The sequence below is a fragment of the Bombus pascuorum genome, chromosome 7, assembly GCF_905332965.1.
Source record: "Bombus pascuorum chromosome 7, iyBomPasc1.1, whole genome shotgun sequence".
NCBI lineage: Eukaryota > Metazoa > Arthropoda > Insecta > Hymenoptera > Apidae > Bombus > Bombus pascuorum.
In genome coordinates, this window is record NC_083494.1 from 17,518,184 (window position 1) to 17,544,535 (window position 26,352).

At 39.2% G+C, this 26,352-nt stretch overlaps 3 protein-coding genes across 3 annotated transcripts; all 3 read right to left on the reverse strand.

Moving 5' to 3' along the window:
- Positions 1-291: 291 nt before the first annotated feature.
- LOC132908674 (apolipoprotein D-like) lies at positions 292-4,374 on the reverse strand. The gene is made up of 5 exons (XM_060962891.1): positions 4,231-4,374; positions 2,814-2,932; positions 2,419-2,552; positions 1,671-1,850; positions 292-1,011 (listed from the first exon to the last, which is right to left on the reverse strand). The coding sequence occupies exons 2-5, from the start codon at positions 2,922-2,924 to the stop codon at positions 867-869; spliced, it is 570 nt and encodes a 189-aa protein (XP_060818874.1). The 5' UTR covers positions 2,925-2,932; positions 4,231-4,374; the 3' UTR covers positions 292-866.
- A 935-nt stretch (positions 4,375-5,309) lies between these two features.
- On the reverse strand, positions 5,310-7,850 carry LOC132908666 (apolipoprotein D-like). The gene is made up of 4 exons (XM_060962878.1): positions 7,380-7,850; positions 6,985-7,115; positions 6,434-6,674; positions 5,310-6,009 (listed from the first exon to the last, which is right to left on the reverse strand). Exons 1-4 carry the CDS (start codon positions 7,491-7,493, stop codon positions 5,584-5,586), a joined length of 912 nt encoding a protein of 303 aa, XP_060818861.1. The 5' UTR covers positions 7,494-7,850; the 3' UTR covers positions 5,310-5,583.
- A 1,928-nt stretch (positions 7,851-9,778) lies between these two features.
- LOC132908657 (transcription factor Ken 2) lies at positions 9,779-24,767 on the reverse strand. Its single transcript, XM_060962863.1, has 6 exons — positions 24,642-24,767; positions 16,607-16,897; positions 16,344-16,516; positions 15,858-16,085; positions 15,467-15,758; positions 9,779-13,591 (listed from the first exon to the last, which is right to left on the reverse strand). Exons 1-6 carry the CDS (start codon positions 24,750-24,752, stop codon positions 13,130-13,132), a joined length of 1,557 nt encoding a protein of 518 aa, XP_060818846.1. The 5' UTR covers positions 24,753-24,767; the 3' UTR covers positions 9,779-13,129.
- Positions 24,768-26,352: the final 1,585 nt, after the last annotated feature.

The following is a 26,352-nucleotide window of genomic DNA, read 5'->3' on the forward strand; positions in this document are numbered from 1 at the left end:
AAAAAGATTTCAAGGACCGTCATAGAAAGAAAAGTACATTGTAATATGTAATGGTTTTCAATACCAATAATACGTGTCTACGTGTTTGATTGAGTATATGTATATAATGTTACTATATGTATAGAAGTCATGTACATTATTTATTGTTAGTTTAAAAACGTAATTTGGGATATTTATTAAAATTACTTTATAGTTCTAATATTATTACGTATGTCGATGCTTAGGGTAATTGTATAATATTTACGGTTATAAAACAAGTTCTATTATATATGAAAGTGCTTTATTATCATACACTTTAGTACATTTTTTAGTTTATCATATTTTATGCCACTACGTTTAATATAACATAAATAGATAAATAAATACAATAAATATAACAATGCATTATTCTAAAATACAACAATATTAAATAAATAATGTTTTTTAATTTTTAATATGGATAGAAATGTTAACACGTCTTAATTATCCAAACGAATAGTTACGAATTTAAAACTGTCCGACAATTAGAGTATCGTGAATTTTACAGCAAAATTAAATCATAATAATAAGAGATCAAAAGTATTAAAAACTATTCGACTCTAGAAAGAAAAGTATATTAAAATTAAAAATATTCAATTACCAATTTTCTTTATCGACGTTCGATAATACGAATCATATACGTATATCATATCGCGCTACTCGATACAAAAGTAACAGCTAAAGATCAATAACTAAATAATCACGAATCAAATTGAGCACACAGTCGTAATTTATAATTGGTACTCTTCAAAACCTATCGATTTCGAAGGAACGTCACAACTTATTCTACAATGAAATAAAACTATGTTATTTAAACAAATGTGTTTTGATATTTAGTACAATATTATTTAGTTTCCTATAGGACAATTTTTCTGATCAGTTCGAATAAAATATGCTCTGCTAATATTATTTTTATCCAATATTTGATAAGCTTTCTCTAAAACAGAAACCAATGGCTTTGGTTCTCTTGCCATAATCCAAACATTCCTCGTACTGAAATACATACAGCAATAAATTTACTATAGTAACGTGTACCTCTCTATTATCTACTAAAATAATGCTACTAAAATAATGTACAAAGAATTTCCTCGAAAATAAATAATAATAGCATATGAAAATCGCAGGGGGAAAATATGACAAGCCCATTTTTATTGATTTTCCGACTTATACGTCATTTGGTGGCTTAAAATAAATATTTTATAAAATAAAATATTTTATGAAATAGTTGAAAAAGGGAATATTCTGACAGATTCGAAAATCTACAAATTTTTTAATATAAGCGATAAATTTATAATATTTCATAAAAAGCCAACAATATTAATACGGTTGTTATTTTAATTTAACTTAATTAATACTAGTCCATATATTTCACATTAATATCGTTTAAATGTTAAGAAAAGTAACAGAACTGCATATTTAGTACACCGAGCAAGTGAAAAGATAGTGTTCACGTGGAATTGTTCGATAACATATCGAATTTTAAAATTGCCTTTTTGTAAAATACAGGTAATGCGACTTTTCATATTTTTCACCAGTAATTCTCTATCTTTACGTATATTATTATGTATTATGTATTATTCATGTTAAAATAATTACTACTTTGAAATATTAAGGTATATTTGTTATGTAATTTTACTTCCTTGAACATTTACCTGAACACGCCGAAATTTGAACAACTCCATACAACGGAGTAGGTTGTATAATCGGTATCGAGAATCCAATAAGGTGCATCTAATGGAAGAGGCATACTCGGGAACGAAACAGTTAATTTTGCGTCTTCCACTTTAAGAACAGGTTTTCCAACTCCTTCGATACTTGAAGAAACTCCAGTCCTGAGTAAATAATAATATATGCAATTCTATCAAACTATTTCACTAAACGTTATTGTTATTAATTTTAATTTTCTTATCTAACATGATATTGTTAATAACGTAAATTATGCGATTAACGAGTAAACGTATGGAGAGTTCTTTTTTATTTTTTGTAAAATATCGAATATTCGAAAATGCAAAGAAGTATTATATTTTACATACATTCGTCATGAATGAACAATTGTAAATTTGAAGAAAGTTTATAATTCAATACAACACAAGGTGTGATATAACAGTATGGCTGTAAAAGTGTCTATTATTATAATCTAATACCACCGTTATGAAAGTTCTTTTATTTTACGTATTTGTAAATACGTCTATTATTAAATATCTCTAAATTCCTCTACCAAAATTGTACAGTAAATGACGTTTCATTCTTTCTAAATTTCTATTAAATATATTTTGACATGTTTTGCACATTTTTCGAGCAAAAATATTATGTGCTATTTTTTAAAAAAGCTAGAAATTAACTTTAATTGAAAATTTAACAATTGAGATGTGTTATAAAAAATAAATTGATTATACTCACAAAGCGGATATCTGCTTATTCAAAATGTTGATCGAGTTGCTATCGTCTGTTATATTGTAAGTAGCAGTTACGCATTTTCCACCAAACTCGAAGAATGCAAAGTACTTCTCGATCTCGTACCATTTCCCCAAGTACTGGAAAACAGAGGAACACGCGTATTTATTTAAACAGGATAAGCCTCGAAGAAAGTCCGAACGAATCATCTTTGACCTTCTATACTTTACATATCTATCTCTCGTTACGTCCTATGTGTATCAATGTCCTATTGAGGACAACTTTCTAAATGCAGGTTGCATTACCTCATAAGTAAGTCAATAACGCAGGTATGTACAAGAAATCTATTCTAGTTTCTAGTCGACATAATAGACTTTGAAATGTGCGATTATCATACATACCCTTTCCATATCGAAATTCTGTATAGTTTCCACGGTAGGACACGAGCCCAAAAATGGTACTTGTGCTATCGCAGCGCTTGCAGTAATTAAAAGTAAATATATTCGCAGCATCGTCTCTTCTGTAAGCAGAATTATCAAATTAGTTTAATTTCTAATATCAGAGGCGAGAAGACGAGTTAATTGGTCGTTTGAACTGTCACTTTTTTAAACATAATAATTTTTTATTTTGTACAGATTCTTTATCTTTTTACGTGTCGTATCATTTTTCTTGAAAATAATAAATATGTTTGCAAGAATTAAAATTAGCGTAACTTGATTTACCTTCGTTAATTTTGAATTTCGTAATTATAGAAGTTTTTGATTAAGGAATCCGGTTAACAGATTACCCGAATTTGCGTACAATCTTCCTACGGCTAACAAGAAGACGAAACTAACAAACGCACGGTACACGGATAAAAGATATTCAACGTTCATCAAGAATTTGTTCCATTTTTTACTATTCGTTTTTTAGTTTCACGTGAACAAGAAAGATGATTTTTTCGCTAAAGCAATCATGAAACTACTCACTGAATAGCAAAAAGTGATCAACAAACGGTACGCATAACGTTCAATTACGTTTCTAAGTCTATAAAGATAAAATACCTTTAAATCAAACGAAGCAACCCACATTTCTTTGGATCTATTAAGAAATTGTATATTCTTTGCTCTTACGAATTAGCATCTTTCCTTCACACATCTTTTACATACAATTGTATATCATATATCAGTATGCGATGTACGCTTTTTGCATATACAACAGTTGTAAATACTTTCTGCAGACAAGATACCATGTATACCAGAATCGCGTTTCGAAAGAACAGTTAACTTTTAATGTTCGAACTGTGGTAATGACAGTAACGTTAGCATTGCAAATACGTGCAAGTATCTTTCATTATCTGTATATCTCTCTGGAGAAAATAAGAAGCAATTAATTTCGAATTCTATACAACGTTATACTCGCAGCTCTAAAAATGAATTTGTTTCATTTAGAAGGAGGTTATGAATTTGCCTTGTTTCTAAATAAAAATCGTTGCTTGTTTCAACTATAACGAACGTATTTTCTCTTACAACGAACCATTTAGTGAGAAATAAAGAATACGAAACAGACAATAAAAGTACATAATAGTTAAACTCGTATTAACACGAAAAATTCGTATTCAAAATTTGCATTTTTATTTCAGAAGAGGGCTACAACAATGTTGCATTCTTCCATATCTTTACCATTGTAATCAGTGAGCATCGATATTTATGCGCCAATTGTAATCGTATCATCTCTTTGTATGCAATGCGTACAAGAGGAAGAACACCGCGATCTTTGACCGTAATGTAAAAAAGTTATGAGAGTCACGAATTGAACTGATTCGAATGGGACACGTACCGGATTGACAACCGTTGTACACGCTGAAACTTGACAACTGGAGGAACTGATCGGGGTTGGCAGTGACACTTCTCACGCGACGAACTGTCCGCCAGTGACTGGTCTTCCCGTTCTTTGTACCTTCCGCTTACGCAGACGGAGTCGCGAAGGCTGACTGGATGCGTTCGGAAGATTTCTGTCAGTTAGTGGGTCACTAACGGTACGCCGCAGGTTCAAGAAACCCCAGGCCTATAGTTCGAATTTACCAGCGACTAATCGGCTGTTAACTTTTTTTCAGGTTTTTTTCAGATCTAATTTCGATCAGACGAATTTCCCGCAACCAGTTTTAGAAACTTTTAGTCAAACGTAATTCACACGTGAAATGGACAATGTACAGTTAGGGCCTTTCATATCGAATGTCTTACATTTTGAAAATATTAAAAAGAACGGTAGATTATTGTAATAGCCACCTCTATTATTTTCTCTTTGTTGCTATGTTTCTATCGTTTCACACATTTCCTCGTTGTTTGCGTTTGTTGAACCAACGTTGAAACGTCTTGGCACATCGGGCAGATCCATCGACTAAATAGCAGCTCTGTTATTCTGTCTATTGTCATGGTATTTGGTCTATTACGATATCTATTCACCGTATTCAGAGAATGGAATTAAATATAACTAAACATTGTCGTAAGTATTTTTAAAATTTAGAGTACGACTAGTTACGTTTATTTACATAACGTTATTTTTAAGCCGTTACTGTACTTTCTTAGAAATGTGAAATTAAAATATTTGCAAAAGGCCGAAGAAGAGGACATCGATCAAAATTGAAACTCCTTAACAATGGTTCCGTTATCCACCGTTTTATACATCCTTGTTGATCCTATCGTTAACGCCAAAGGCTACATATTAAATAATTTATTATTTTTCAAATTGTACGAACACATATCTAGTTTGTATTCTTGCAATTACCATTATCTAAACAAGATATTTACTGACGAATCGTTCTTTCATACCCTTTCTTTCGTGTCTTCTTTCACCTAATCTACGATTCACTGGTAACCGAAAAACGAAATGGGAAGAAAAATTTAAGTACAACAGAATTTCATAGCAACGTTTTATGTAACAATTTATTTAACTTTTATCGTTCTTTTTTTTTTACATTTGTACACAAGTTAAAACAAGTACCCTCCTATCCCTCCACGAACCATGAAAGTGATAATCCTTGAAAATGGATGAATAATGAACATGAAACTCAGGCGAGACTGGTTTCGATAGAGCGAAACCGCTACAAGCCCGAAACTGAACTAATCGATAATAATGTACGCGAAGTTTCTCAAACGGGACGAGTATAAATTTCATTTTCGAGTGTTATCTTCACGCGATCTTTTCTACTTGCTTCGTATTTTCGTCGACTTCCTCTTTCGTAGGTTCGCTGTTTTTCTCCTCTTTTATCTGCGCATTCTTCGTCGGTATATCTTCTTTCACGGCGTCAGCCACTTCCATGATTCGAACGGGAACCGCGTTAACCGCCTTCTTCTTCGCGTTTTCAGCAGTTTGAGGCTTTTTCGTCGACTTTTCCTCCTCCTTCGTGTTCATTTCGACGATCACTTCCGGTGCATCTGGCACTACAGCGGCTCTAACATTTTCGCTATCTTTCTGCGGAGCTTCTACAGGAGCTTGATCGCCTTGAATCTCCGAGGTCTCCACCGGTTTTGGTGTATCCAAGTAAGCACAGTCTTGCTGATCCGTCTTTACGAAGAACGTTTTGGAAATCTTGTAGCTGTCAAGCACGGCGTAAGCCTGTTTGGAAAATATTCTATATTATATTTCTGCAGTATAATAAAATCCCTCATCATATATATATGAAAATATCAAATGTTAATTTTTGAAATTCCAGATTGATATTTTATTAATTTTATATTATTTAATAATAATTAATTTAATATTAAATTAATTTCCAGAAATTCCAGAAATTGAAGATCCCACAATATTAGTGCGGTATTAGGTTATATATTTGAATGTTTATCGGATCAAACGAGATTCAGTTTGTAGAAATTTATAAAAAGTACATATATAAATTTGTGTTTCGATATATAGATAGAGAATGCAAACGTAAATACTAGCGTAGAATATTTAAAGAATTTAAATAAAATTTTGTTTCTGAAAAGAAGGAGGATTTAAAGGAATTTAAAGTACGAATTTACGAATTTAAAGTGAAATTTACCTTCTGTAAGACTGTTCCCGGTGCTAATCTTTCTCTTGTCATAACCCAGGCGTTCTGCGTATGGAATGGACCAATACCGGAACAACTCCACAGAACCGCGTAAGAATCGTAATCCGTTTCAAGTACAGAATATTTGGTTTCAGGAGTCAATGGTATCGTGTATTTTACGATTAGCTTTCCTTCTTCGGCTTTCGAGGCAGCTTTCTTGATTTCGCCCTCTAACACTCTCTTGATCCCCGTGCTAAATGTTTAAGTAATTACAGATACATATTTTAATGATCCGATCACATAGTCATTAAAAGACATAAGAAAAACGAAGAATTCATGGTTATTGCTGTTTATTGGTATTAAACGTAAGTCGTGTTTTTTAACAAGTCTATTTCAAAGATTCGCTGGTATCGTGGCCAGCTTTATCGAGGGTCGAAACATCTGTACGCTATCAAAAACTATAAATTTTTTCGCAGATACTATACAACGTACTCGTAAAATAAAAACGAAGCGAGAAGTGACCATAAAAAGAAAGTTCTTTTAACTTTTTCAAATATACTTACAATCTATTTGTAACTTCGTTGCTGACTCGGAATTTGCCGTCAGGACCCAACGTGTAATTTGCCATTACGCATCGTGATACTACTTCTGTCAGTTGGAAGTATCTCTCAGCCTCGTACCAGATACCCAAAAACTAGAAAGCAGTGAAAATAATTCGTTCGTTATAACGATATTCTTTTATTCTCTTCGAACCTAAGAAATTTTCGAGCGGCGAAGAAATACAATTAGATCGAAGAGGAGGACCCATAGGACGCGGTAGGGTTAAAGCATTTTTAAAACTATAACGCGGGTACATAAAATATCAAAGAATATTCCATTTCGATGGAAGCAACGCTCGTAAGGTAACCTTTGAATTGTTAACTTTGCAATAGACGACTGGTTAGTTAACTGTACTCACCTTAGTCATGTCAAAGTTCGCCATAGGTACGTAATCTGGACAGAAACCCAGACTGGGTATCTGGGCTTGAGCCAGAGCCAAAGCCGAAAGTATCAGAACTATCTTGCCGATCATGTCTACCGTTGATCTGCCGTGAACATGGTTCAAACCGCTTCTCTTATATACATTAACCAAGGAGCGCAAGAGCGTTGACCGGACACTACCCCCCCTGTTTTACCTACACGTGAATATTCTTACGGTACTCTTCGTGGCCTCAGAATCTGGTCACCAGACGATGGTCATTGGTCAATGTTGCTAGACGACTTCTTGGCAAGAAGTTTAACCAAGGTGGTACCCGACGACCCGCTGAGAACGAACCGATGCAGGCTCTATTATGCAATTTCTTCAAACAACGGTACTTTTGGTCGATGAAGAAGAATCCTTTGTTCGATGGATCGGTGTCAGTCGATTTGACGGGACGCCAACATTTCTTAAATACGCATAGCAATCGTAACGGGCCACGAACAAGGTGAATCCTCTGGACATCGATCGTGTCGCTTTTTCTAAATTTCTCCGATCTTGACGATAGTTGCTGTTACCGATGGAAAATTAATTCGACGTTTCATTTTTTACAAGCGTTATGCGAGGAAAGTTACGAATATTCGACGCGAAGCAAAGCCTGTTGAAGCAAGGCGAAATATTTTATTACACATTACAAATGACTTATAAATGTATTAATCTCTGGTCAAATAATACGCGAAACGATAATAATATTGTTTGAGTACGAACAAAGAGGATATTGGGCTTTCGTCACATAGTTTGGTATACATAGGTTTCTTCAGACTAGGGCCTTCGGTTACTTCAGGTACTTCGAAACGATACCAGTACTCGTTTAGCAGCGCGAGAAAAAGAAATTTCATTGAGTCGGATATAGTGGAATCTTTGAGAACACGTTACCGATATAATCGAGTTTCACAGGCCAACTTCTTTGTACATTCTATACGAGCAAAGCAAGCGAGTGATAGGAACGAAACTAATGCGAATTACTTACACTTTTTGTCTTCTAAGCACTATTACCTGTATTTACGTTTTGAACAAAATTTTTCAAACAGAAGATACTCCGAAACGCGTTACCATCGCCTATTGAGTCACTTGCAACGTATAAAAATATCGAATATCTTCTATTCCACAAATTTGTCTCTTATTTCGATAATTAAGAACGTTCGTCGAGGTAAATTTCGCGTAATCTGCGAAATATTCGAATACGGAGTAAGTAAAATCACTTTTGGGCTTAAAGGCTTAAGGAAACCAATTTTAGGACATAGCGATTACCTAGTAACCTTAAGATGAAAAATCAGATATACGGTTTCTCAGGAGATATTTTTACGAATACTAGGAAATGCGAATATAAAAAGATACTCGAGTGAGTCATATCTAAAACTTTCGTTTTCATTTGACGAATGCATAAATTTGTTACGTTCGATTTACACGAATCTCATTCGCTGTTATCTTGACCCACATTTTTGTTTGTTTGTTGTTTTCATGATCAGTAGCTCGTCCGCGACGAGACCAAGATCAGAGTAGATCGCAGTAGGCATCCTGGAATGCGCGATCGTGAAATTTACACCTTTGATAGTGCTATTCCTCTTCCTGTAGTCATTCATAAAGCCGGTTTCAACGATCTCGGTGCTTAGCGAGTCTGTATTTATGTTCACGAATGAAGTAGATAGATAGATGGCAAACGTAGCCGACTTTTCTTTCTCGCAACAAAACAGGAACTAGCTGTTCGTTATCGCGTTACAATTACGCAATCGACACTGTCAACAGATAACGCTTGGCAAAGGTATACCACCATTCTTAACCGTGGCCCGCCAGTAACGGGTTTTTCAACGAGGTTTCTTTTTGTATGAAATCCTTGGCCATCGAACCGTTAGTTTGGAGTAAATGTTCCTCTAACTACACACCGATAGGTCTATAAACGAGGAACCGCTACGAAACAATTTCGATAAATTTCATTCAGACGTTGATTTTGCGCATGTGTGTATCCATGTCGACTATATGAATCGGTTTGTTCCTCTTCGAAGTACATTTAGTTTTCATTGATAACAATCGTTCTCTTTTCTGTGTTTATCGTTCTTGAAAAAAAAAAAAAAAAAAAAAAAAAAAGGAAGAAGAAGAAAAAGAAACTTCTACGTATACGATAAAGAAAGATACTTATCGAAACCTTTAATTCGATAAAGAACGCGCATCGTTCGCGTTATATACAAAATCCTGTTTTTTCATTTGAAATTTCTCGGCAACAAAAGATTATTTAAAGACCAATTTTGGCAAATAATAGAAAGCGATAAAAACGAATTCACTCGAAATCTAATGTTTTTTTAGGTCGGAAGGAAAGGGAAAGGATATTGATATGAGCCAAGTTGTTTTCGCTCGCTCGTTTATCTTCTTTTACAGATTTCTCATCTGAATTAATTTATTTCTTGTAAATCTATGAACACTAAGAAAGCACGCGGAAAACGTTCTCCGCTCGGAAGATGCTTAAATTCTAAAAAACTCTGACCAGATGTCCGAAGAACAATGATTTCAAATCAAGCGAATATTTAAGGAAAGGAAAGTGATATACAATATGGTAACGTAAAGCAAGTATTATTTCATGTTGGAAAGGAATCACGACATTTCTTCATAATCATTTCATTCGTAATCAAGATTTTCTATAAATTTTAATCGCAGAAATAATACGCATCGTCGATTTTATCTCTAGGAAACAACGAACGATCGATCTTTCTAACTCTGCATACGCATTTACCATCAGGATTGCAATTTACTTCCTTGATCAAAGGCTTCTCCGCTTAAATAATCGACATAGTGAAAAGCAAAGTTCAACATCGATGAAAAAATCATTTATTTCTACAACATTTCGCTACGTTGAGGAAGAAAAGAAATGCCCTCTTGGGACATCTGGCCGCGAGTGTGTGTGTGTGTGTGTGTGTGTGTGTGTGTGTGTGTGTGTGTGTGTGTGTGTATGTATACACAATAAACGTAACTAATTAACAGTAACATAATCTGCATACGTAATCCTAGTGCGCTTACGTCTCGAGAAGAGGGAACGAGGAGGTTGGAGAGGGTTTCAGGTAGGAGAGGGTTGGAGACAGAGAAACGACGAAAAGTTAGTTACTAAAAATTATTTAGGCGGCTCGCAGAAAAAAGGATCGTCTGTTAGCTTCTTCCTCTCGCGATCGAAAGATTTTTCCTTTTTATTTGAAAGAGCCACGAGTCGCGGTCGTGCGATGCGCCGAAGCGTTGCACGCTAAACAATAATTACTTTATCTTTATTATCATTTAGTATCACATTGCGTTCACTGTTTTGTGCTGGCCATTTTTGCCTGGCTTGATGAGAGCGCACACCACCCCTCTAACCTCTTCTTACGTTCCTATGTTCTGCTTTCGTGCCCGTTTATACCTCGGCGGTAAAAATACCATGGCGAAGGCAAATAGAACGAACGATCTTATTTCAAATACGCTTGCGATATCGTTTTTTAAAAATTTCGAATCCCAATAAACAGCAACAGCAGCTAGCTGATTTTTAAAACATCGTCCGCTTGGAAAAGTGAAACGGTTCGAATTTAGCGATACGTTTGATCGTCAGTTGGGGATATTAAGATCGAAATTTTGGAAATCGCATCTCTGGTCACGTTAAATATAAAAATATAATTTGCGTAAAATAAATTAAAGGAATCGTTTCGTGAAAGTATTCACGTGTATATGGAATGTGCGTGTGAGTTTCAAACGAATATAATATTATCGCTAATGATATTTATCGGGATTCGAATTTATTTGATTTTGTACGTTTATTAAGACCGGCCGTTCCGTATTTCAGATTTTCATACAGCCAAGGAGCTAAAGAGAGGTTGAGGCCCTTCTTCAAGGCACCTTAGGTAGTAATACCTATCTAGAAATGAAATTCATGACGTCCTGCGCCAACAAAAAAGAAATTAGAGAAACAAAAGCTACTACTTAAAACAATCTATCTAGATCCTAACGAAACTTGGATTAATTCGAGTGATATTAAAAACTTCTACGTGAATTAATTAACGCTTTCTTTCAATTCCTAAGCGAGCTCGTATCGTCATCTTACACGTGTACGTATCTTAAGCCTATGAACACATGAAATCACTGCCCAATCGACCAATTTGGACCCATTTGACAAGGCACTCGAGTCGCTGAGATACCAAAGACGTTTCAAGGAAAAACAACACAAGATGGGACAAGGGAGGAAGGGAGAAGGACCGTTACGATGAAGTGGAAGACGAGGATTGTAATACGCGGAAGAACATTAGCAACGTTTATTCTAACAGTTGGCGAACAGGTTGAACCGTTTTGAAAAAAATTATTGTCGCTTCTTCCAGAATCGCGTCTCGCCGATAATGTTCCTCTTCGTAGGATAAGGAGAACGCCAATATCTTTTTGTTCTACATCCCTGACCTTCTAATCGAATCCTTCCATACGCTAATTCCGAAACCGTACACACAGCTCTCTGCGAGCAAATTTGTTCGAGGTGATTAACGGGCAGGATACCTAAAATCTACCTAAGACAGAAATCGGTGGAAAATCAGTTGGTCCCTTTGCAAAGTGTAAAATAAATAAATTGTTATATCCGTTCGCTTGTTTCTACGACTAAACATTAACCTTATTTACACATGAGATTGTTTGCGCGCGATCTGAGGTAAACGAGAGGTTTCGCTGGATGTCACGTGACGCGAACGGAAGCGTTTAAAAGCTTTTTCAATAAGTAAGACGCAACGAGAAGACGCGTGCCGGATTCACTTTAGTGAACTGATTGAAATTCGGCGCGTGACAACGATAATTGACTCTCGCCTCTTCGTTTATATTATATTTTCTATCTTTTGCTTTATTCTTTCTTTCCTTTTATCATATATATTCTCGTTTCGACTTTCTTAACGTTACCCGATAGAGACCGTCAACATATCCGACACACTTCCGACCAACGTCGACTGTCGGAAATACGTTATTTGGTCAGAGTTACTGGTCATCGCTTATAATAATAAACAGGTAGTCGATCGTTGCGTCGTCTTCGAATATCTTCGATTTAGAGAGGCTCACGAAAACGACGTAACGCTTTAGCGGAAGGCTCATCCGGTGCTGTAAGATATTTACTTTCCAACAACAAAAAAAAAAAAAAAAAAAAAGAGAGAGATTCACGAAGATCTTGTAATTACACGCAGAACCGTAAATCTTGCTGCAGAACTTTATAAAATAACACGTTCACACTTTCGTTCGTCCGTTTAAAGGTAACGATTGTTCGACGTTTCTCATCTTCGCGAAGAAAGAAAATTTAATCGCACGATACCGCGATGCCGATGCATGATGCTACGTTATTTTACGTTAAAATATCCTTCGAGAAAAATATTCGTCCAGAAAAAAAGTTGGGAAAGCTACTTCTTTACTCTGTGCACGATGGTCTTATCATCTCGAGATCGATATTCAAACCAAAAAGTTTTCGTCAACGATCGGAAGCAATGGAAAAAGGAAAAACTAAAGGATACAAAAAAACAAAAAAAAAACAAAAAAATGCTGAATCTATAGTTCGAATACTGAGAATGTGTTGCGCTGCGATTGAAAATTTAAAGGCACTCGTACTTTCTCGTCTGAACACGATCCAAGCATGCTCGAATCGATTTGCGAGAAACGCAATACTTGATCGAGATGCATTCGAGATGACCACTCAGCACCGGTTCGCCTTATCCATGTCGCTAGTCGTGTAAATTTTTGCTGAGTAGCAAATTATTATGCGGCCCTGACAGATGCCTAATTAACTCTTGTAGACTATCGAAACTTAACGAACAGAAGCAACAAGTAAAGGTATTGTCAGGGGCGGCTATAACGCCTCTGTGAACGGAGCAGAGATGCTTCAACAGATGAGCTTTCTGCTTAAACATAGCAACGCAAAGTCTACACGCGAAAGGTTTTTCACCCGTATGCACTCTCAAATGCGTTTTCAAGTTCCAAGACATTCCGAACTGTTTGCCACAATAACTGCACCGATATTCGCGAACGGGTGTAGACTTTGGCGGGTCATCCGTCGGCGGAGGTGGAGGCGCTCTTGCCGCTGGCAAAGCCCAAGAGCCCCAAGGTGGTTCCAAGCCTGCCGCCGATGCTGGATCCGCGCTTGGTGGTCTATGCGACGCTCCTGGTGGTGTCACTGATCTGTCCTGCTATAAAATACGATAAATACATGTTATCCTATTCGCAACTAAATTACAAATTTTCTAAAATATTCCATACAATCGAGCACTTTATATTCGATTATTAGAGTATTTTGATGTTATTCGCTTGAAATTGCCAATACTATATCTGTACTGTCATCTTTAGTTGAAATGTCCTATCGAAACCGAAGGAAACTCAACTTTTATTTATTTTCTTCTCTCCGCTCAGTTTCAAATATTCCATTGTTGTTTACTTAATACTAACAACTTGCATAACATTACCGTTCCCAAGAAGGCACAGGAAACTTCGATACTCTATCATAATATCGATTTATAGCGTTATTCTTTACTATTCTTTACTATTTTTTACTATCCTTTACCGCTATCCAAATACCTAATTTTAACGAAATTCAATTAATTTAATTGATAAATTAATCTAGTATCTCGTGGATTCGGAGTTGGTATTATTGAAATTTATTATTATTATTATTACTATCGATGCAATTTTCTTTCATAGAAAATTTGTTCTACGTAAGAAGTACTATACGTATCGCATAAACATATACATAGTTCCGAAACCACAGATCGGACAAATAAGATGACATATAACAACGAGAATAACATCTTCGTTTAATAAACAAATGCCTGACGTCGCTTTATTTTTAGCGACCAAGTTTTAAAAATACGGGATTGATCGTCGGGCATCGATCGATGAACAACCTTTCGATAATATTTTAAGCAAGGAACTGTATATCACGTGACGCAAAGACTACTTGTGTTGTTTCGTATTTAAATTTTAATAGCGTTTGGTAGCGACAACTATGACACTTTTGTAAATTTTTTTTCATTTTACGGTAAAGTGACATTAATTAAAAAAAAACTCTGGAAAAATTTTATTTGCATTTTACAATAAGCGATGGAAATATTACAAATGCAGGCTGCAATATTTTCACGTGTTTAAGAACACGCGTCATCAAACATTAACTGCCGTAATTTAAATGCGAAAACGATAACATCATAGTTCTCCGCATCGAGTTGTACGTGTGCAATATGTTGCTCTCAAGAGTTTACTAAAACTTCGTATTTAAGAGTCGGTGTATGGCAGGTTGCTCGTCCATAGGCGCTGGAAATCTATAATTTTCAAACCTTATTTCTAAGAAATAAAGCAAGAACAGTATTATTGAAAAATAATCCGTTCGTTATCTTCTACCAATTTCTACAATTGTATTACTAATATTATAAGTCATCGTATTTTAAATTTACACGTCTGAAATTAAACATCGTTCCATCTCAAAATAGAAATTATTTTCGTCGACGATTCTCTTACGAGAGAATACCTAGGTAAATTCAATTTATTTATAACGTGTTAAAATTTTAACATATCATCGAAATAATTGCTAATCTCCGTAGTCCTGGTAGCTATGTGAAATTTCAATTAAACCAACTTTTAGGTAAAAATACGAACATAAGCGCGATTAACAAATTAAGAATTTCTTTATGAGATACAGATGGAAGATGGAAAGAGGTGACATAAATAATATCGTAGACCGCGGATATCTATGCAAAGTTATATTTTTACATACTCGACTTTGAATGAATTTATACGAAGATCGCAAGAGAAAAATATACGATTTGATAAATTTTGTACACGATAAATCCATAAAGGTTTGCGAAAAAACTAACTTGAGAATCAACTATGATAATAAATAAAAGAAGCCAATAATCGAAATCGATATTTTTAATATTTTCGCGCGAGAAGCCCACGATTGAATTTGATGAAAGGATAGTTTTGTATTTTCCCATTTAAAAATGCATAAAAAGTGCATAAAAGTCCGCGGTCTGATTCGTATTATCGTAAGAGAGAAAATAAAAATACTCATGTACCAGGTACGGGGGTGCCGAGACGCTGAGGGGATGTGGCGCTTGCAATCGCCTCGGCGTCTCGAATCCAGGATTGAACGGTACAAAGGCTGGATTCTGAGCGGGTGCATTGTGAAAACCTGGCCTTCGTTTTCGATGAGGCGTGACGATATACGCCTCCGCAGGTGGGATAGGTATTTCTTCGGGTTTTCGCTTTCCCGGTTCTAAGCCTAACGCGAGTCGAGCCGCTAATTGCCTCCTTCTCTCTTCCGCCTCCTCTAGAGATTCTCGCCTCTCCAGTAACTGCTTTTCTGGCCTGAATAAACGTACGGCGATAAAACTCGTAGAACAAGTTACGACTAACCAGCAATGCAACGTACAATTTAATAACGTTTGTTCGTATTTTCAAACTTACCTAGGTACGATATCGTGCGAACTTTCGCTAGTAGTGGAAGTTCCAGAATTTAAGCTTAGGTTTACGGGATCCGAACTATCCCTCCGCCGAGGCGGTTCTATACTGCTTTCTCTATTCTCCGTGAGGAGAGTTTCACCTTCGACGCCTTCCACGTCTACTTCTGGTTCCTCCTCGCATCCCTCGGTTTTTATGAGTACCGAGCAACAGTCCGCAGGATTGTTCGACTGCCTGTAACGTTACCGGATCATACTTGTTTCTTTTCGTTGGATTTTCGAATTGTCTAAGTATATCACGCGTATTCATCCGGAAACTCGGGAACAAATGTCGAAAGTGGAAGATAAAGCCAGCCTCGCTCTTTATCGAAGCAAAGATCGAACGAAAGCGGAAATTGATCTTAATAGTTCTCTATCTTAGAAACGACGATATCCGTTTCGTCGATCGTATTGACATTTCGCGAACCCTCGACACTGGTCGATCTCTACCAACCTGCCGTCGTACTGCGATTCGTAGCTGGAACTCTCCTGGCCCTCGGAGGGCTGAGGGGTGGGTATCCTTTCGGGGTCGGAGTTACTAGAGGTTTGAGGTTGATTCGGCTCGAACAGCTCCGACTTAATTTGAAGAAGCTCGAACAATTCCCTTAGCGGCGTGAGTTCCGTCGACTGCAAAATATTATCGTTCTTGCATGATTTTTCATCGGCGAATGACGCATCGTCGAAGTAAAATGTTACACAACGAGATGATAGGCTTACTGGAATGAGAGCTTCTCCGTTATAGAGAAATTCCAACAAATGAGTCAGCTGGGTTTTTCGGACCCCGGACAAGTGAACCACATGGTCCAATGCAGGGTTACGAAGGAGACTAGCCAAAAGGGGACTAGCTGCAGCCAAAACTACTCGATGGGCCTTGACGACGGATCCATCGTCGCAAGCTAACGTCACGTCCACGTGACGGTCCCCGGTGTACCAGGCTCCAACCTCCGCGGCCAAGGTCGCTGGATGCTTCCCATAATGGAGCGTCAGGAGACCGTCAGTATACATCGTCTGTAAAAAGTTCGTCGATTGTTATTTACGTTATTCGTTGCTTTATCGCATTATCGTGTTTGCACGTATAATTGCGTGGCGCGTGCAATTATCTCCAAGCAACTTTTAAAGATTTTTATAAAAAACGCTTCGAAGAAATCGTACCTCGCGTAAAGAAGATTCGCGCAGTTCAGATTTAGTGAAAATATCGTCTGTTGCCGAGATTGATCAGCTATATTTATTACAAGATAAATAACAATAAATAGTTTCAATGGTTCGACAAATTTAACGATATGCTCGCTTTATGAGGAAAATTAATAGAAATTGAGGTACTTTACTTTACTAGTTGTAAAATGTACGCGTATAAACACCTATTTTATACGTTAATCTTACGTTTACAATAGGATAATACGATGATTCGTAATTTGCAGAATTTCGTTTATTTTGCTAGGAAACTTGTAACTTCGATTCGTAATTTAAAAAGATTGTACCGATAACGTTGAACCAGTTGTTGCAAGAGGGTGCGAAAGATCTTGTCCTGTTTATAAATGCGCGTTTATTTCTATCGAAACTTTGGCACAAACCTTCCGTTCGAGTCGTATAAAATTCTACCATTTATGAAACAAGTTGTAATATTAAAGAGATCGTACCACCGCTTATCGTTTACTTATATTTGATCAATTCTAATTGACCGTCGTTTAAAAGTAGCGAAATTAGAAACTGTTTAAGAAGCTTTATACGATCGGTTACGTATCGTTGGAACATCCTGCATCGTGCGATGCATATAACGATTTACGCAAAATCTAAGCACTATGATGACGCTTGTTATCACCGCACCGCGACGATAGCGGCGAGGAAAATTCTTTCGTAACAACGAAATAAGCGAAATATGTGTGACGTCCTTAACCCAATAATGCGCTGTCGTCGCTTCGCGTCATGCAAAGACAGCTTCGTTACACTAATTTCATCTTTCCGTGCCCCGCCTCTGTTAGAAACGGCGGAAGGCGGTGACGTGTCCCAAGATTATGTTTCTCACGTTTCTCTGACATTCGCTCAGCTTTCTGCTAAGGACTTGAATTGCGTCTAATGATAGCTCATCTATATAATTAAGTTGCAAAGCTATTTATTCGACGAATTCAGTTTCACGTGGATATTTCAAAGAAAACGATTCCGATCTGTCTATCATTAACACAATACGAAACAGCGTGTTCGGTTAAAACTAACGGGCTCAAGGTAATTGCTGAATTACTTTGAATTCATTTATTGCTCGGAAAAATGAAACGATAAAATTTTATCTTTCTGGGAAGAGAAGAGAACTGTGCGTGCGTAATCCCACTGACGTAATTGTTCGCGAGTAACAGTGCATCGATAAACATAATAGAATTGCATCTTGGATGCAATAGCGTAATTAGGCAGTTGCGGTCCCGCTGATTAATGATCTGCCGCTTCGAGAGGGGAAATTCTGTAGATCTCCGCGTTCTTCGAGAAACTTCCTATTAAAAGAGTACCGGCGAATACCGGTGAAGTAGCTCGCAACGAAATGTTACCGTGACTCATGTAACTGCACTGCAATTTAATTCGCGATTAGAAAATAACGCGGCAGAACATGGTTACCCGGAAAATAAATTGTACGTTTATTCGGAACGTCGTAACAAATTGCGCGTACCATCCGATATTATTTATTTATAACGAATCGACGTATGTCATTTTCTAATAGCGTACAAATATGACGCAACGAATCGAACGAACGGTCTTTTCATTTCGAACGTTTGAATAAATTCGTCGCGCAGGAATCGAGTAATAGTTGGTTCGTTCATTCGTTCGTTCGTTCGTTCATTCGTTCGTTTCTCAAGGGGAGCCGCGCGAGAGAAAGTTTGATTTCACGTTATATGCTCTCAGCGAGCAGAAGTATAATTAACATTATGAAACCAATGCCGTAAACATCGACGCGTTCCGCAATGTCAAACGTGTCTCAGGCACAATGAGTTTCACGCTTAACATTCGCGAACGCTAGCGAAACTCGTTATTTCTCTTCTAGAGAGGGTGTTTGATCGAGAAAACCACGCATCCTATTTTCTGTTATCAACCCGAGCAGATCGATCTCAAGTATCTCACAGCTTCGTCGCAAGACGGAATAAATTTTCTCACGTTGGTACTCTGTTTCGAATGAATAAAAAAAAAAAAAAAAAAATGTCAGATTTTTAATGGAACAATTGGATTAAGATCAAATTAGTCGCATAAAAAGTGATCAGAAATGAAGATCACGAAACCGTTTTCCTGTTACGCTGACACGATACAGGAGCTTGTCAAGTGGATACTCATCGACGTGACCTTCGATGACTGATCCGATCAAATTGGAAAGGGAAGGCCTTGGGCAAGAGTCACGAAGAGGGCGTGAATTCCATCGAAGCGAGAGATCGCGAATCACATACGCTGCTTTCTTCGTTTCTTTCTTTCCCTGTATCTCGAGGGTGTGCCGTGCCTCGTATCTTGTTCCAATACTTCGTTAACTACGAACATCCTAAATTCGTTACTTCGACGTAACTAAGTAACATCTCTTAAAAGAATCGTGGCTACGATTCGTATATGACGATACTATTCGTATCGCGTATACTATACGACGAGGTTGTAAAATCGATAATTAGACAAATTAATCGCACAACCTACTAAAACCTCGGTCAAAACCGTGCAAAGAAATTTTTAATACCAAAAAAAAAAAATGTATACAATTTCGCTCTTTGACTTTCCAATTTTTCGAAACAAGAACGATTAACGTTTCTCTGCTTATGTTACCGTTGTCTGTTTATTCCACGGAATTCTATATTGGAATGCAGCGTACAGCTGTGATCGTAGATACGTACCTATAGCAGAAAAGAATAAAAGGGATACAAGGAGATCGTAAAATCGATCGATCGATAATTTCAGAGGCCAAAAGAAGCCTTTATTCGGATCATCCGTACGATGTCAACTTATTCTGTGCGACATATAGGTTTGTTTGCGCACGAAGGCGAACGGCTATATCGTTTTTAAGTTATATTCCGAAAGCTTCGATTTTATGACTCATCGTCGAGCTGCCAACGCCGATAGAAACTGATCTTGAAACGTTAATTCTATCGACTGTCTGTTTTATCGGCGAAATACACCCACCGGACGATCATCGATCGATGATCTTCCTCGCGATATCGTTTCTATCTACTATTACCATAAATCTGCCGCAAAAATCGAATAACAGAGGATAAAAAAGGGATAAAAAGAGGAGAACTATCCTTGAACAAGAAACGGCACGCCGCGCTGGTTCGCGCGTGTATGACTCGATCGCACACGTAACGTCTCGTGAAGCGGTTACTAAGAAAATCGCTGAATAAGGAAATGGTTGCTGATGCGTCTGCGTTGTTGTTGCTGCTGTTAGCAAGCACGACTTGAAGTTCAGGGTCAATCGCTGGCCGACCGGCTGCGTTACGTCCACGCTTACGCTTACGTTCGTCTTTCTTCCTCTATTTGGGCCTTGAAGAGTTGCCGGGCGGGGTCTCGTGCCATTCGTGCTAAGTGGGGGCAAGGCCCCGTGCCACTAGATGCAGAAACTCTGGCCCAGTTGTCGGTTGGTGGGGGTTGCGCGATCCAACTGTTTGCCAGTTTTACTAGTCAGGATGCCTGCCTGCCGCTCTTTGTAGGTGCTGCTCTCTTTCCCCGACAGTCCGTGGCCAACTGGTAATCCGCTGCGTTTCGATACATCGCGTCGTGTCGGTAAACCACCATCGACTCCTACTTTGTCGCGCGTTGATAAATAGAAGAACCTTGGCGCTACGCTTTTGGCGGTGGATCCGAATGCTCGTGATTGCGAAATTAGACCACGTTTCTGATAACCGATTCGTTCCAAGAATCGGCTCCTTCTTTTCAGATATGTTCTTCGCCAAACTTTGCTTACAAGTTTCCCTGTCTTATTTCCATCCTTATTGGGAAAGTACGAATCGTGAAGTTTGCGAGATTGACAAGAAAAGTGTACTCTATTTATAGCGATATCGGTACTGTACGGTTTTACACGTTTTCACGCGTCACGTGATCTCGTAAGAAATTAAACCGCGCGTCGTAAAAACGACCCTGCCATCCGTTAACCTTTCGATCATTGAATACACCGCGCACCAACGTTTCCCATAGGCGATACGCGATTTTCTATGATCGTCGTTACGACGTAGCATGTATATTCCAGCTATTCTGATTTTATCAAGTTCGATATTTCACTATGTAAAATGGTGGAACGGACGAAGCGTATAATTTTTACTCGAGGTATAGTATGAGATTTCCTGGTTATATACATCACCAGTCAAAAGTATTGGGATATCGCAACTGATTACGTTTGTTGCTTTATTTCGTATTTTATATTACGTATAAGGTATACACGACGCGATTGAAATAACAGTTTTGCGATAAAATGACTAGGAAACACATTCGTGGCGAAAGACATCCGATTTATACCAAATATCAACGAACGTCCCGATATAGCTGACCGGTTGTGCATCCCTAGGTTTATGCATCCCTAGTCCATGCCGACGACATTCACCGCGCGTGATACGTTAAAGGGTAATTCAGGGGTAAAGGCGAACGCGCGAAAGTTTCAACGTTGCGCGTATTATTTCTGTAAACTTGAAATATTCTGCCTCACAGAGGAAACTTGCGAAATAGTATGAATACGTCACGTCGTCCAACTTTTGTAGTTACTCGCAAAAACACGCGTCGTCTCGTGTGCAACATCGAGACGATCCGAAAGACGTTGGCATTTGTGGAAGAAAAAGAGGGGACGATGCAGTGGGAACTGGTGCAACGAGTTCGTGAGGTTGAGCTAAAGATAAGAACGAGAGGAGAAAGTTGCTGGAATTCGTAAATTTCGTTGCGCGAACTCTCCGTGGACGTCGGTTGCTTATCGCCTCGGCATACTAATACGGTCGCGCGGCAGACGCGCGCGCGTGTACACTTACACTTTCGGTTCGTGACTACACCACCACACGTACACACGTACATATTCACACTCACACTACGTCGATGTAACGATGCGCAGTGCCACACACACGCGAGCATTATAATCTTCTATCCGGATGGCGGACGTTACGATCTACCATTGAATCGAACAATGGCGAAACTGGGTTACGCAAATGTCGAGGCTGGAAATTAAAGCGCGAGACAGCGGGGCCAAGAGAGGGAAGCTCGCACCAGCATCGGCCGGTGAAAAAGATTCAGCTCTCGTATGAAAAACCGAGGCCTTGATCTGAGAAAACGCTCGTCGATGCCGAGAGTGTTATTTCTCGCGGTTCCATGTGCTTAAAACTTGGTTCGGATTTATGTTGGTCTAGGTCCCGTACAGACAATTATCATTCTACGCGATTCACCCATGCAATTGACTGTTCCAACGTAACTGTTTACACGTAGCACACGCACTTGGTTAGGATATTTACCGTTAATATATATAATATGACGTAAATATAATACGATCGTCGATTATCGGTCGATTCTCGCTGACAATGTATCGTTTAATACGAACACCATTGAAATTGTTAGAACATGTATGCGAACGAATTTGCGATTTATCCGCGATGAGATTTTCTGTCTTTCTTCTTTCCGAAAGAACGATCCTTTTTCGTCGAACGAGCAAAAGTCTGAAATTAATTCTTTCCCTTTAGTATTCAGAAGTTAATTTTTTAAAAAAGCTACGATATCGTTCGCGAGATTTTCTGTATCCGACAACGACTTCTTTTACCGTTTGCATTTTTCATTACCTTTGTCCGATAAGCGATGCTACGCAACGTAAAGATTTTAGATATAAATGTGAAAAAGCTATCAAACGATATCCATGTACGAAATATCGTTTTTCATATATACGACGCTGTCAAATGTAAACCAATAGTATAAAAACGGTAAATATTATCGTCGAGTTTACGACGGGTGGCTGCTGCATCGATGCTGGCTTATTTTTGACAACGGTAAGGAACTGCGTGACAACGATGTCCCGATAACGATGTACGTTCGTCAAAGTGACTTGTCGTTATCGGTTCACGTTTCGTTTTCGTATCAACGATTAAACGACAAAAAGAAAAAGCGTGCATGTAAGCGAAAAAGGTTTCCCGCGGAACGCGAAACGTTACGTCGTTGGCAGACCCGAATCACCGAAATAAGTTGTCCAATTTTCACGCTTTAACGGCGTAAATCGCGGAATCCGTTGAACGGAATTGCTTGTCATTACAGTGCCGTACGAACCTGAAAAATAATGGAGCTGTTTGTTATTTATCGCGAGGAGAAGAGATCGTGACGATTCGGATTAAGGCGAGGCTGCTGAAACCGCGCGAACCAGCCAGCGCGGATTGAGCAACGCGCGGAGAACTCGTTACGAGACCTGTAATGGGGTCCAGGCGTTTCCGCTCCATTTTTTGTGGGCCCAATTACGTTTCGCCAGCCTCAATAGGCCGTGTTTCGCGGTCTCATCGGGCCTCTCTCATGTACATGCACCTTACACGTACGCACACAAGCATCGGAAAGCATTCGTTTGGAACACCATAGAAGTTTGCGGGGAGGCTATACGATCCAGCGTTACCACAAAATATCACGAACAAGAGAAGAAATTGCATCGAACGCGTCACGGACGTTGATGGCTTTTCTGACAAGAACACGATATCCGTTTAATGGTGGTTTTATAATCTTCGGCCGATGGATAAAAGGAAACATAAGGAATTAGAAGGATAAAGTTTTTCTATAGAATCGGTTGACACTGCGGTTGGATTTCCACGTTGGACGTTTCGGTTGAAATTCGCTGCTGCTGAAAATATCTATAGAGGTCGTAGCGTCGTGGCTCGTTAGTTCCTCATCGAGCAGACAACGTGTTTCACCGCGTTTTAGAAACGAAAATGCGTAATTCTAACCGAGGGCAGGGTTATGACACCCCGTGAAACCTATGACTCACACCTTTCCCCGATTTCGAATCACTATTTTCCAACTGGTCTCTCACGCTCTCCCTCTTGCGCATCGCTCCGTCGACTGTGACGTACTCTCTCCGTTATTTCTTCTCTCTTCTTCCTTTTCGTTTTCTCCGTCTCCCTTGCTCGCTCGCTATTCAACCGGTCTGACGAAAATCGCCCGACTACGTTTGTACATTACAAAAAGAAGCTAATAACGCGAGAAACGAACGAGGAACGAAGAAAGATCGCCGCTCCGAAGAGAAAATCTAACGAATCGAATCGAAAAAGAAAAAGGAAAATCTGTTCGATCGAACGGAGAGTGCGCGATACGTAGAAATTCTTCGGATAGATTATTCTACTTGAAATGTCGGTAGTCAGCCGTCCGGCCTGCGTATGTACGTTTCGAAATACTTTCACGCTCGGGGAAAACAATGATGCGGAGACACGTTTCTGGATCGCAAGTTCGATAAGTGCGTTGCGCCACGAAACTGGTTATTATCCTATCCACTTGTCCGTGGAGGCTATTAAAAGGTAGAATCGGCCCGACATCGGTAAACGCAATGACGGATCACTGGCGGATACGGAGCAGGCGCGTGTCAAAAATAACAACGATCAGGATAGCGACGGAGGATTCGTTCCGACGAGACGCGACCCGACGCGACCCGACGCGACGCGACGCGACGCGACTCGACGCGACTCGACGCGACTCGACGTGACGTAGGGGAACGACAGAATTCCCTCGGCCGATCGGCGGTCGTCGAGTCACCGGATACATTTCGTTCAAGGCCAGAAAGTAAAAAGCCTTTTCAGCTGCACTTACGTACCAACCTAGCCGACTCTAACTGGTACGTGGTCGTACACACTCTTCCCAGGTATACGCGACGCTTGTACGTGACACACGTTCGATGGCCTTGTATGTGTACGCGGCAAGCCATCTCTCTCTCTCTCTCTCTCTCTCTCTCTCTCTCTCCATCTCGCCCCTTCTCTCTCTCTCTCGTCTCTTCTCTCTCTCCTCTCTCGCCGCTCTCTCCTCGTCTCTCTTTCTGTCTCTCGTTCCACGAAGCGAGTCCGCGAAGCGGCTAGTTACATGATCCATTCATTATATAAGAACAATCGCCTCCTCTAATAGACGCTCCATCATTGTAGATCTGAAGGGCATGTTTGTTACGCGCACGCGTCGTGCACTTCTTCGCTCTATGGGGCAATCGAGTGCACCCGCGATTTCTGCGGCCAGCCTCGCTAAAATTGAGAATATTCGTACCGCGATCGCGGACGAAGGTCGACAGGTTTTGAACCGCGTCTCAGGATTTTACGTCTAAGCGACGTGTTTCCTCGTCGATAGAAACGCATATACATCGGGATAACAACACTCGCAGCGTTGATGTAGCAAATGGAAAATGATTGTTTCGTCGGAAAAAAGTAATTAGCATTTAAAGAACATCGGGCAAGAATGTGTCGAGTAATAGAAACTGCAGCTGGAATAGAACATACGGCTTTTTTTCTGCGAAACAAATTAATTCGTCTATCGTTTTTGTGTAAGAGTCAAGGTGCATGGCAGAAATCATAGAAACTTCGGACTTTCGATCGTTTTTCTCGAACAGCAAACGATGTGTCTTTTACGGAATTCGCGTGATAAACATCGTGTCAGTTGTAATATCGAGCGTCGGTCACTTTTTAGCAGTTGCATAACCAGAAGGACGTCCGAGCGCGGAGCATCGTTGCCGCAGGATCACGTGGAAACGCGGAAACACATCGAAGAAGCAATCTCGTGAGATTTTTTAAAAAATCTACAAGAAGGAAAAAAAAGGTTGCCGCGTAGACTTTGGCAACGTTGCTCTCTCGATCCTCGACGCTCGTCCTTTCTCCCCTTACATCGACGAGAGAACACGCGCGTACATACATGCATGCGTGCACGCCACATACGTATATCTCGCTGCAGTCGCTGCAAACAAGTAAACAGAATCGTGTGTATCTGCCTTTATGCCCCGCAACACGCACGTCTCCGCGTTGCGTTCTCTTACGTAATAAACGATCGTTTCTCTCAAACGCACCGCGTCTCGTCTTCTCTTCTGGTACACGAGCCAAAAGGCATTTCTGCCCCCGGCGAACTCGCTACCGTCCACGTCCGTGTAACCTTTCGAGAGCAAGGGCCGTCAACCAGTGACAAACGGGCTTTCGAATCGTTCCTCGCTGTTTCTACGAACGCACGGAGTTACGCTTCCTAGGAAACGCGATTTTCAAATCCAAACGTCGTCCAACCGATCCAGATTCGTAAACAGCGACCGTACCAACGAATCGAATCTCTCGAGTTAACCGATCTTCCTTCTTTCTAGCTTGTTACGCTAAATGGAAATATGATTGCATCGTAATACGATATAAGACGGCGAGTGCGTCGCAACAGGAAACGAGTTTTTCAGAAATTTTCCGACGAGTTCAGCTATATATAAGCATGGAAAGCTGGGAAACGGAAGCAACGTCGGCGCAACGTCACGCATACGAGAAGAGCATTCGGCGAAGAAGTCGAGGAAAAGAGTG